At 37.5% G+C, this 13,646-nt stretch overlaps 1 protein-coding gene across 2 annotated transcripts in view; it reads right to left on the bottom strand.

The window, feature by feature from the left end:
- BRAF (B-Raf proto-oncogene, serine/threonine kinase) overlaps positions 1 to 13,646 on the bottom strand; it is an 83,729-nt gene that overhangs the window by 25,149 nt on the left and 44,934 nt on the right. The window contains exons 8-10 of one of the 2 annotated variants that reach the window (XM_064738044.1): positions 5,471 to 5,630; positions 3,911 to 3,947; positions 2,400 to 2,519 (exon numbers count right to left, since the gene is read on the bottom strand). In XM_064738044.1, the coding sequence (XP_064594114.1) occupies positions 2,400 to 2,519; positions 3,911 to 3,947; positions 5,471 to 5,630 (317 nt within the window). The remainder of the gene's footprint in view (positions 1 to 2,399; positions 2,520 to 3,910; positions 3,948 to 5,470; positions 5,631 to 13,646) is intronic. The other variant, XM_064738050.1, reaches the window with a different exon arrangement.

Here is a 13,646-nt window from a genome sequence, read left to right as displayed (position 1 = left end):
TTAGTAAGAAAAAAATACTTTAAGATGTATTTTTAAAATTCCATCAGTTTCTTTGAGAACAGTACCATTTTAGTTAGCAGCATTTACCTCTGATATTTCTTGTAGCTAAGCTTTTAGGAACCCAACAAATAGCTGAACTATTGCACTTTGGAATGAAATAGACTAAATGCAAATAATCAAAATTTTTTCTGGTTGAGTCTCCAAGTGCCACCTGAAAATCATTTGGCTGTTTTAAAGCTATCTGTTAGCAGAGAACTATTATTTTAAAAAAATTAGACTTTAGAAAGGATTAAAAAAGCACAAGTACTTTAGTTAGTTGGCTATTTGAAGCATATTCTAGGAAACACAAAAAGAACAGTATGTCTGTGGCCTGTAGGTTATCTAAACAAATCTATGCAGGAAAATGTTACTGAGAGAGCTGTTTCAGAGCCCCAGTGGCCCTTTTCAAATAGAGCACTTCACCTAGACACTGCTTTTTAAAATACATCACAATTATTCCTAACAAGGTTATGCTGACCCTTCCAATGCAAAGGACATAAAATAGGGTCAACTGTTAATTGAATTCATGCTGCTTTGCTAAACAATGTATGTCATTGAACAAGACCTCTAACATTCCACTGCCTTCTCTCACATCAGTGCTCTGGGAAGTGGTGGAAGACAATACTCCTCATATTCTCTTAGAAACTCCCCTCTTAAACAAAAAGTGTCTCCTAATGGCAACTAGGACTTTGTGACTTTTTAAACTTCTGCTTAAGCTCAGTCACTCAGTGCATGCTAATTTATCAGACTATATGTATCCATCACTGGACTCACTAAGCTAAAATCTATGCACTTGTAAGTGGATGCACAAAATTATATACCAACAGATACAAAATGGGGCACAGCATCTGTAAACTGTCCCACATACTAAAGCAACAATACTGATGTATATTGTGCATCCTAACTACATTCATAAGCAGCTGGAAGCCAGTGACTTAAAGGATGGACTTGTGTGTTCATGTTACGGCCACTAGGCTGTCATTTATTTATTAAATGATTCATCTGAAATCAAACACACATGGAATCAAATGTATGATGTTCCCAGAACATGAGCAATTTTTCAAAAGGTTACTGGGCTACAGATTTCCTCTGCAATAGCAAAGATCTGGGATGCATTTTCTTTGAAGTAGCTAAAATCTCCTTTTTAAATTTTAATCCTGCAATATGGGAACACTAGCACAATGTTCACCCTTCACCAAAAATGCTTCCAGCACATGGCAGAACACTGTAGTTAATCTGTTCATAATAATACCAGATGGGCTGTTTTCAAGTTATTAGAGTAGAATAGTTCAGATAATGCTGGATTTAAGTCAATAGCTTGGACTCTGAAGCAGTACATAACATATTTCATTCTGCAGCCAGTTTGCTTGTTGGGAACACCTGACTTCTTACAAAGACTTCTGGAAGATCTTCATAAGTTCAAAAGGTGAACTGCTTTTGATATATTCTGAAACAAGAGTCTTTGAAACAGCCAAGATGGTAGCATTTGAAAACCACACTACATGCACTGAACTAACCATTTCTACACATATTATGTGGAGGGACAAATATGAACATTTCATGCTATTACTCAATAGTTGGTTTCTCCAGCATATGAAATCCCATAAAGTTTTTTTGGGATTTTGTGCAATACAACAGATCCATTGACAGCTCAAGGCCTGAATTACCCCTCAGCCAATGATACGAAAATCTAATCTAATCTTATTTTACATAGTATGGGACAGAAATACTGTTTCAGTCAAATTTACTAAATAAATAAAAAAATAATACTAAATAAAAACTACTAAAACCACCTAGAGTCCTGATGCGGTGTCACTAGCACACTGTTAAAATAAAGTATTTGTTGAATGCTGACATGACACATTACTTGAAAAGCTTGAGACCTAACAAGATATCAATGGAAATGTTTGTAATTCACATTTGATTTCCTGCATCACTTTTCAAAACAGAGAATATTAAATATAGAAGACTGTTATAGCACTCAACTGACTTAAACTGAACAGTCAAGGAAATTCTAAGTTAAGGACATCATTTTAGATTTAAAATCACTGCAATGCAATCCAATGCCCTTTGTTTAGAAAGATTATGTTAAGGTCCACAGAAAAACCTCAACTATGAAATTCCTTGCTTTTGAAGATTTAAGTCAGACTTCATTTATAATAATTTTCAAGCGTGTAAAGGTGAAAGTGAGTATGTGTGAAAAGCACATTCAAAGCATTCCAGCCAGGCCAAGCAAAAAACAGAGGTGTTTTGATAAACTCACACACTTACATACACACGGTGTGAGGGTGAGGCACAAACAGCATCTGTGGTTTTACTTATTTTGTTTGGGTGAAAACAAGAAAGAAGAGCCCAACTACCTCTGAACACTGGGCCAGGCTCAAAATCAAACACTATTTCACTGGGGACAGAATGAAGGAGGGGACTGGGAGTCCGGGATTGGTATTTCCGAAGACAGCGCATCAGCTGGTTCAAAGGGGCTGTTAGAGAGAAAGAGACGGGCAGGCAGAGACAGAAAGACAGACACATAGAAGAAATGAAAGAAGTCATGGGAAATAACTAGGATGCTTTGACTCCTAATCATAGATTTCTTCTGTACTTTGAAGGAAAAAAAGTCAATTCCTAAGAACACTGTTACAGGACTGGAAATAGCCAATTGTTTTCAGATGCCAAGCAGACGGTTTATGATCAAAAGTTAAAACCAACATGATCGCACAACATTTAAATGTTGGACAAAATGGGCAAAACTCTGGAGAGCCACACCTATCAACACATACAAAAATAGCTTAAACTGGCAATTTGCAATTAGTAGCTTGCAGGGTTAAAGGAAATTTCTTTCTTTAAAGTGCCTATTGCTGGCATTATTAAAGACAGCTCCATCAAACACAACACATCCTACCAAATACCAGATTTGCATGGGAGAAACAAAGTGAGCTAAAGCCCAGAGTACAAAACCTTTGAGATCAGGAAAGGGTGCACTATGGTAATTCAGACCCATACTTATGGCTGAAGCAAGTTAAAACCAGTAGGAGACAACCGTGTTACTGATTTGGAGTTGGAAAAATGGTCATATGCCTGCCCTACTCAGTATTTCTGTATTTTCAATATTTCTGCTTTATTCTTATATTAATAGGAATAGATACAGCACATTAGACGCTCCCTTCAGGACCTTGACAACCACTGGGAGAAATGACTTAAGAGGCCCGTGCACAACAGATAAAGAAAAATAAACCCCCTGACACCAGTTGCGACTTAACTTTGAATTAGGGCAGTGAGTTCCTGAAGGAAACATAAAAAGACCTGACTTTAGTGTAAGATCCTAATAATCTGCTTCCAAGAGTAGCACAGGCATGCAGTACAGCAAAGCAGCAACTTCAGCAGGGGTAGAGGGGGAGAAGAACTGGAGTATTTCAAGCTGCTTTAGGATGCAGCAGTTCCTATGGAAGGCTCATCTACCACAATGGTTTTCATGGAAAATCCCTGTTGTTTCCGTGTGTGAAAAGGTAACAACAGGCATAAAAATCTTTGGGAAGTTGTAGTGTATCTGTGTGCAGCCATGTGAGTGAATAAGTTGGTGTGTGTGTGTGGGTGAGAGAAAGAGTAAAAAAGTAATTTTAAAACTAAAAAAACTAGATACTACTTCAAAACTTTTTCTCCTTCTGTCTCCCCCACTCCCAGAATGACCAGCAAATGACTCAAATCTTTGTGAAACAAATACTAAGTTCATGGACAAGCAAATGTAAATTCACTTTTTTGTTCTAGTCATATTTTGCATTGTGGCTGTGTTTTGTAGAAGGAAGTAGGGTAATTGGAAAGACAAAACAGTTGTGTAATTAAAAGTAACACAGCAGTTAGTTTAAAGGCTACTTACCTCCCTCTCCTCGTAAACTCTGGTCTCTAATCAAGTCCTATAAAAAAATGTAAAAGCTGTGTTTAATTCAGGTGTTAACATTTACATTCTGGAATCAATTTAAACTGATAAGTTTGTGAATTCATAGTGTCATATGTTGCCCATGAAATAAAAGTGGTTTCCTCTCCTGACTTACTAATAGCAATGACTCAAAGAACTACTACACTTCTCAAAATTAAGTTGCTTTAAAACAGCATCGCTCTGCAGTAAAGAGAAATGTACAACACCCAAAAGGGATGCTGACAAGAAAATATTGATTTAAAAACACAGCTGGTCAGTAGCAGAAATGGTTTGAATTATCATATCAGAACCTGGGACATCAATTTGCTGTACTGAGTCAAATGAATTCAGTCAAATGAATCCTGCTTTGTTTTTTCTTGTAACAACACATCTGATTTGCATAGCTAGGCACACTGTTCTTCTCAGAAATGACTAACTGCACAAGGCTTTCTTCACTTGCAATCCTCTGTGAGCTGAAACTATCTTTTGCAACATGTCCAGACTAAAAGCAAACTACAATAAAGACTCTATAAACAGAAGGAGAAAATTCTAGCAGTTTCCTTCTGTATGTCCATTTTTATAATAAAGCACTTTTTTTTTATTACACTATATTTATTCCCTTCTTGTTCCACAATTATATTTGTTCCCTTATGCACCTGTGCTTTGTCAAAAGCACTGGCTATGCCTCAGCTGCACCACTGCCATACTCCACATGCAAATACCTACATAGCCACACTCTTAAAATTAACATTTCACCTTTCCCTCAGCTCACATGCAAAACTGATTTTGTGCCTCAGTGTCCAGGCAGATTTCAAGTCTGCTCACCCAACAAATGACTATTTTCTAGAGAGCAGGTTTAAGGATAAAATATCAACTGTGTATGTTAGCAAAGTTAGCAAAAGGCAATGTCTTGAAAGGTCTTAGGTGTCCTTATGCTAATATCAACTATTATTATTAGTTACATTTCACCATCCAGAGATTGCAAAATTGTGGAACAAATCTTAATGTAGCAGTTTCTGAACACTCCAAAGGAATGCTCAGAACAACATAAACTGGGCTCTTAAACTCTTAAGGAACTATCAGAATAGGTCAACTCAGCTTAATTATTTAGTTTCCTTCAATGCCAAAATTATTACATGGAATAAAAATACTAAAAAGTCTCTAATCTTGCATGACAATGCGTTTAACACAATGGTTTGCAAGAGTGGTTACTGGCAACAGCATAAGTCTTGGGACTAATGGCAGAAAGAAGAGGCAGTTGTTTAGGGCAAAATGTTTCTTTGAAAATGAAAACGACAGAACTGTCAAAAGGCAGTTCTGCTTTCAGAGAATGGATTGTGTTCTTACAGCTCTCAAAAGCAAAAAATAATCTATTAAAAGAATGAAAAATGAATGATCTTTGAGTATTCTGGTATATCACTGAGGATTATCTTAGAACCATAGTGTACAAATGCAACACACTGATATTCACCAGGAACACATCCCATCCACATTCCTGATCCAAGGGTGAGCAGTACTCACATCAATATTGACTGGCTCGATGGTGTTGATGTGGACGTTGGGAGCTGAGGAGGATCGGTCGCGTTGCCCAAATTGATTCCGATGGTCTTCATCTGCTGGTCGGAGGGGCTGTGGGATTGGAATGGATTTTGAAGGAGAAGGACTAGGGAGAATTGGTGGTCTGAGAAACAAAGTCAAGGAAAAAGAGGATTTAGGTCTACAAATGGCTTCAAACACTGCATAGTGGGTGTGGTAAGTCCTTTTCAACTATAATTATGCATAACAAAAAAACTGATCTAAAGCCCCGAATAAAAACAATTCATAATGAATGGTCTCTACTCCCCAAGGACCAATTGCAACAACTGTTGCATCAACTACCTGATGGCATGGCTGTGAAATGTTCTGAGTTAAAACAAAACTCTACCATACAATGCCAAACCAGTAATAATCAATCCTGGTCTGAAAAACTCATGCTGCCCAACATGCATTGCAAATAGCAAGATAGTCTGCAGTTTCCTCACCTCTGAGTCAATGCAATACACTCATTTTAATGGTAACCAATTGAGAACAAAAAATGCTTAACATCTCATATTAATGTTACAGTCAGAAAATGTCATAAAACAAAATCTATGGATGGGATTATTTTTCAACAAAGAAAGAGTGCAAATTACATCTGGTCATTCAACCTAACTGATTAATAATTATTATTGATACATGGCCAATATATCATTGATTCTAAAAAAAAGTATTACCCTTTAACCTCAATCTTTAAGAAACAACTTTGAATAGCACAATATTTCAAATGTTATTTACAGTGCTACAATGCAATAGGTTTGACTGAAAAGGCAAGTCTTCAGAATACACAAACAAGCTTCCTGAAGAAATGCAAACGCTGCCAGTCATAAATGTAGATATAGCCTATAATTATGGTATAATGAATTGAATATTCAAAAGACAAAACAACTAAATACTTGGGGTTTTTGTTTGCAAAAAGGCACAAAGTCACTTCTTCGGTTATCCATTAATTTTGTTAAAGTGCAATAAACTGGCAATTATCTCTTACCCTAGTCAAGGTCTGTCACTGTTAAGTCTAATGATTCAATCTAATGGATGTGAGGCAAAAGGCTAATGAAAACATTTGCCACCTTTGTCAAAGTAAACTTTATGGTAAAATGTACATGGTATCTGACAACAAGGTTTTTAAGAGTTGGTTGCTTTTTCTAAGTTCTAAAAGAGGAGTGGAGTCCTCCAGCCATTCAATGACTCATGGATTAATTATAAAGCCCACAAAGACAATGTCCACAGGGAGAAGCTTCAGAAACAAAATTGACAGCAGCAATAGGTCCTGATGCCACCTCCTGTAAGTAATGCTCCTTGGCCTCTTCAAAAACCTTTGCGGAAACTAACATTTTCAACAGGACATCTTGGCTTTTTTTCAGAAGCAGGTCTGTTTTATAGCCTACTATCCTACCTTTCATTGAAAAGTTTATCCAGTTTGGCATTGATCCCAGAAATCAGGGCTATCTGTATCCTAAGTACCTGTCATCTTTTCCTTCCTGGCCAACAATCTCACAATTGAAAATGGCAAAACAAAGTACTTGTGAATTAATTCAGGTAACAGTCTAGTAAGTCTTCCAATGAAATACCTGAATATGTTTGGGAAGTCAGGCAGGAGAGAAGAGGCAAGGGGTTTAACCCTGCTTAACTTCAAGGAAAAAAAGCAGTTACCTACTGTCACATGACAGATTATAGATATTGGGAAGATAGCGGGAAGCAATAAACTACCAATAGTCAAATCTCTGAGAGAGGTCCTTGAAAAACCCAGCATTTCAGTAGTTGTTCATAATTTCAAAAGTATTTTTTTAAATGCAGTTGTTGTACATACACATAAGCTGAGGTTTTCATTTGTTGGTACGCAAGTACCTTCAGGTAAAATACTGCAGATGAGGAAGTTTTGAACTCCTGAATGTGTTTGTAAGTAAATCATGTGAGTAGAACACACATCAGGAGATGGGACGCTGCACAGACCCTAATGCAAGGACTTGACTGACATTTAAAGGCACTCCATTTTCACCTTAAGGCAAGCATGTCAAATGCTGCACAAAAATAGTATCAGTAGAAAAGTCTAAAAAGTGTCTAAACCAGGCCAGTACTGTCATTGCTGGGACAGCTAACTCCTGCTTAAACTTCCTGAGAGTTCTCAGGTAATAAGGAAATTAAGGGAAATATATCACAATATCCATCAGAACATTGCACCAGGACTGACTGTGACAAACCATTTGAGCTCTGCCACAAGACAAAACCAGAAGCAATCAGATATTCTGTGATCATGAGTAAGCCAAGGGCAGATTGAGGCAATATTGTTTCAATTACATCCTCCTTTGAGTCATAAATGGTCATCTGCTACTCCTGTATTTCTGGTCACAGGTCATCAAGTCCATCATGTTGGCTAACACAGACAGCATGCTACGTCATACCATGTTTGAAAACAACTTGAACTGCTTTTTCTACTCATTACATTCTTACTGGGGGAAGTCCAGATCTTTAGAAAATAGACTGATAAGGAATTTTCTTTTTTTTTTTTTTTTCCCCAGTCTCTAAGCTATTACTTGGAGGATCTCTGGGCTTTAGACAACAAAGAATCCAGAGATGGGAACCTCATAAGCAGTTAGCCACATGTTCCATCATTATTTTATTAATGGTTGTCCTTGAGACACTTTGAAAAATGTAGGTTATTTCTTCTAAATGGCGTTATTTTCTTGAAAAAGATAACTAGTGAAGTAAAAGAGACAAAGAGTTTGCTAGCTAAGACAGCCTACCGAGATCACAAGCTCAGAAAAATATTACCACCAGCTTCTGCCTGTTTGTGGCAAAAGCTGGATCTTGGTCGGCATCAGGATCTTGTTCTATCAAAATCACGTCACCACAAAGAACACAGTGATCCTCTGAGCTACCAAAGGCTGTTCCTACAGTATTCCTACACTGAAATTACTCCAGAGGAGTAGAAGTGACACTGGGGCTAAAAGGGCCAGATATCATTTGGAAAAGGTGATCATTTTAGGCCAGTTCCAATACTAGTTCTTAGGCTATGGAACCAGAGAGCAGACAAAACACACTGTGAGAAAAAAAAAAGGCCCAAAAGCCCCAAAAAACCCAAACATACAAAAAAAAAATTAAACAAAAAACCCACCCCCAGAAAATAACAGGCTGAGGTTTAAAGGAACATGCAGTTTGAATATCAGGATCTGAGTTTCTGTTGCTCCTGTGGCCTTTGTGAACAGTTTACAGCTAACTTGTTAAAGGAGGCTTTCTACAAGTAGGCAGATAAATCCCTTTCTCCCTGCCTCCAAGATGTAGGCATTGTTTTAACAAATGATTCTCAGCTGCTGAGGCAACAAGCTGATGTTGTCAAATCACAATCTAATATGCTATAACCTTTCCAAGCAGTGGACAAGCATGACAGAACATGCTTTTACCTGGGACCATATGTCTGGGATTAGCACATTGTTCCCTCCCTTTTCATCAGGCAAAACAAAATGATGTTTTATCAGGAAACAAGAATAACTTATACCCTCTACCAAGCATAGCAAGTGCCCAAATTTACTATTCTAAAAAACTGGGTCCACAAGAAAGAGTAAGGTAACTCAAAAAAGTGTCTGCACATGTTATGCTACATATAAACAAACAATTTTATAAAAGCATATACAGTATGTCTATTGGATTTTAGAAATTGCAATTATATAAATAAGTTCACTTTACAAATGCAAGATAAAAATTTAATATAGATTTTCCTTAATGTCCTTTACTCACCAATGTGATGTTTCATAAGTGTTTAAGAGCTGGTCTACACAGGAAAGATTTTTCTTATGACAGGTGTATTTGGGCTTTAAGTTTTTGTTGACTGTATTTTTATTTTGCTGTACTTGAGCAAATGCTTGAACTGAAAATTCATATTCACCTAGCTTCAATTATAAGGTGTGCACCCATTCCTTTTTAAAATGACAGTACCTCTCTTGGACTGAGACATTCTTTCTCCTGCTCACACCCTGAACAAGTCCATCTCAGTTTAGCCACCAGGCTCAGTGCTGCACACACAATTTTACTGTAAGGCTGCACACTCATATCCAAACCAAACCTACTGCAAGCTACAATGGGTATCAAGGCTTGTTTTTGATTGTTTTTGTTTACTCCAGTGTTAAAACAAAACTGGATTTGGTTGCTGTTACTGCTCTTAATGAAGACCACAGTGCACTTCCAGTTCCAAGCAGTTTCTTAGGAATGCTAAGGATCTGGGACACACTGGTATTTCAGCTATAGCAGCAAGCAGGTAAATTTAAATTGTGGAGGCCAAACAGGTTCTGATTTAATTACTGTGGTAATCCATAGACATTGCCAGAAAACCTAACTTTTTATTTCTTTCCCCATCCCTGGAAATATGCAATAATCCCAAATCAAATGCCAATTTGGAGAAAAGGACAGCAGTACCAGTTTATAACGACAAGCTAAATATCTTTCTTGCAGCATCTCTGAAGTCAGTCTAGAAGCATCATGGGACAGATCCCTAAGTCATTACCCCACACAAATTAGTGCAGCTTTTTATACCATGACAACTTGCTTTCATCCATGGTGGCTTGTAGGTGAAAAACAACCTGATGAGTCTAAAATTCCCCATAGCTTCATATACCAGGGGTTATCAAGAGAACCACATTGTCACTGTTAGTCCTCCAAACCAGGTCACTAACAGGGTTTTGCAAATAAAGTTTTGAAGAGCAAGAGGTTTCCCTCACCTGTTGTGTGGACTGAGAGTTTTCTGATTCTGATACCAAACCTTTTCTGCAAATCAAGAATGTATATCAACTCAACCTGTATATTGTAGGAACACTGGGAACATTTTCATGGAGAAACCTGGAAAAGGCCTGGTGCCAGAACTTTTAGGGGAAAAGTTCACTGTTTTATGAATTAAAACATAAAGCTTTTGCTCACTTACACACCACAGGATCTAAATGGCATTGTAGCATAAAATGTAATATTTTAAGACTGTATCTTCACTTCCTTGGCTTTTCAGAAGCTTTTCTAGACATTCAAGTATCTTCAGCTGAAGCAGAATGATCAGTGAACATTTGGAAGGCAGAAAGGAAAGCAGAGGTGTTTAATCACAAGCTGGAGCCTGCTCAAAGGCAAGGACTGGCAAGCTTCCAAGAACAGTCCACCAGACATTCCCCTTTTCTTCCTCCAACTTAGAAGACGAAGCATATTGGGAAATGCTGTTTTTCAAAGAGCCAAGATGTTGCCAACTTGCTTATTTCTCTTTTTCATGTACTGAGACTGAGGGAACTGGGTACACAGAAATTCTGTGCTCGTATCCTACGAGCCAAGATGGATAAGAAACTTCATGACAGTGCAATGAACGAAACAAATACAATGTCTGATATACAGTTTCCTTACTTCAATTTTATTACAAATGGCTCTTAGCAGGGAAACCTAGACTTTTCTTTCCATTTAACTGCAGATTGAAACTAAAATGGTTGTTCTGGCACAACAGGATAGTGCAAATGGAAAAAACTAAAATGGGACACAAAACCTAATGTCGAGGCTGGACACAATTTCATAAGGGGTTCAGAAATGTGAAATGGGACCATATGTGCTCCCACACCTTGGGGTGGAAAACCTGGAGGGACTGCCTATGGCTCACAGTTGGAAGAATGAAAGGCCAAAGGCCTGGATTGCTTTAGGATGTTGCACACAAGCAGAGTGAAACAGTTCTCCAACACGTTTAGCAGCTTTTGCATCATGTCCAAGGGTCTTCCTTTATGTCCATTTCTCTTCCAAACTTTTCCATTTGCTCCCGTTGCATGCTTTCACTCTCGAACTTGCCTTGCAACACAAACTTCCTTCTTTTGGGCACTTGGCCTGCTGCTGGGATCCCTTCACAAGGCTAGGCATGAAGAAGGATGTTTGCCTTCTCTTTCCTCAGGTTTACCAAGCAATTAATAACATCCCCTCCTCTGTGAGCTGTTCCACGCAAGATGCTAGAACAGAGAAATCAAAAGAACAATTATTAATCTAGGAAGTGTTAATAAAGTGCTACTTCCTCATATTTTTCATCCCATTGTTGAGCTCTCAAATTTCAATCCCATATTCTCCTCCTAGACAAGATAAGCTCAAATGTCACCCTTTTTTTTTAAATTCCAGTTGAGCTGCTGTCCCATATTGTAACAGTCCTCTTTAATAAAACCACAGTTAAGTACATATTTTTATAGAAAAGGCCAACTTTTTAAATTCATCTAGATTAATATTTCCACAATTATGCTCTTAAAAAGCAGAAAAGTATGATTAAAGAAAGGCATGAAAGATAACTGCAAAAAGGTATGGACAGTGCTATATGCTTATCTGGTAACATCTGAGCTACTTCTGGAAAGGAAATACATACACAGATGCTAGGGGAACACTGTATGACTAACATGCATATTACGTATGAATATCAGCTGATAATCACAAACCATTTCCAAAATGAACAGAATTTGGCAGGCATGGTGTATGTCTTTGCTTTCTTTATCAATAAAGTGGACAACAAAGCAAAAAAGCAGAAAGGAGAAATCTAGAAACCTTTTACATCTTCTGAATTACACACTTATAGATGCAACACTTGGGAAAAGCTCCTAAACAGCAACTAGCAAGTGTATTTAAGTGTTAACATTTTTATGTATGTGAAGTTAAAGATCTCAAGGCATTAACCAGCTCTGGTCTAAATTTTTTCCTTCTGTTTTCACTTGTCAAAACTAAGACTGCCTGAAGTAGTGCACGTATCAAGATAATCCATATTGCTGTAAGAATGGACCAATGTGATGCAAAGGTAATTGAAAAGTAGGACAATTTAGAATATTAAGAGTAGGGCTTTATAGTGTCTTTGACATCCACTAGTGTTCGACACAATTGGTATGAACAAGTTTCTTCATGAATTAATACTTCTAGCCCAGTTACAATTTTGGCTGTAGCACAACAAATACTTGACAAGCAGCCTTGCTCCCAGTCTGCTGTACTAATATCCACAGGACCTCAAGGCAACATTCACTACCTTGAAGAAGTACTTTTGAATTCACTTGACTCTGCACAAAATAGAACAAGTAAGAACATAACCTCTGTACTTACCAAGTGAGGTTCCCTCTGCAGGACTGTCAATCTATTTTCCTGGGAGGCATTTTATTTGGTCTTCCATAAAACAGTCTTGGCTGTCCAGGAAATTTATCTTCTGGTTAAAGAGTCCAGAGGTGCCTGCGTAGCTTCCAGTGTGTTTCTGCTTTAGTTTAGGCACAATTTTCACTAATCCAAGAGATCCTCTCAGCCACATGCAGCTCAACTCCACACAGCACACATGTCCTGATTATGGTTTCTGAAGGCTTCTGTATTTGGTGTTCTCAATAAATATGCACCAGATTTCTTGAGTGTGATATACATCCCTGAGTTACTCTTGCTTGGACATTTGCTCAGCTACCTAATGGTGGATGGTGTCATTGATGTCTTTGCTACTGGGAACATCATTTAAATATGATCTCTTATCTCTTCATGCAGAAAGGGTACAGAATCTTTGTTGGAAATTGTTTTAGAGAGCTACTTTTACAGAACCTGGAGCTGCAGCAACAGATCTTATTGGTATACCTCAACATGAACAGGACGAAGACAGCTGGTCTGGAGGATACTAAAGCAGTGTGTGTGGAAAAGCTACTAAAACAGTATTATGAACCTGGAACTGGCACCTGTTCACATCTGCCTTATAGTAATGTGGTTTATTCTCAAACTGACCTATGTCACTTCAAAGCACATAAATTATAATTTAATAACCAAATTTAATAACCATCTTCTTTTTAGATAATTAAAAGAACTTGTGAGGATATAATTTTGGTTTATATTAAGTTTAAGTATAAAATCTTTCCAGTTTAGACCAGGTCTAAGCTATTATGTAGAAGAAATCAGTTTAACAGTTAATACCCCAATTCTACAGACAGTTACACATACATTTAACCTAGGCTCATTACTAATTTATAGAATTTGTGTGAATGAAAACATTCACTTCTTTAAAGTTAAGCACAGTTGGATATATTTGCATGAGAAGCCAGATTACAACAATGCAGAGCTGCAAAGCAGTACTTTGAGTGTTTCTTAGCACAGTACTGAAAAGTTATGTTATTAAACAGCAGGA

This window comes from Zonotrichia leucophrys, chromosome 1A, assembly GCF_028769735.1.
Source record: "Zonotrichia leucophrys gambelii isolate GWCS_2022_RI chromosome 1A, RI_Zleu_2.0, whole genome shotgun sequence".
NCBI classification, from domain to species: Eukaryota; Metazoa; Chordata; class Aves; order Passeriformes; family Passerellidae; genus Zonotrichia; species Zonotrichia leucophrys.
Note: the sequence above shows the minus strand (reverse complement) of the source record. Positions and strands in the feature narration are given on the sequence as shown.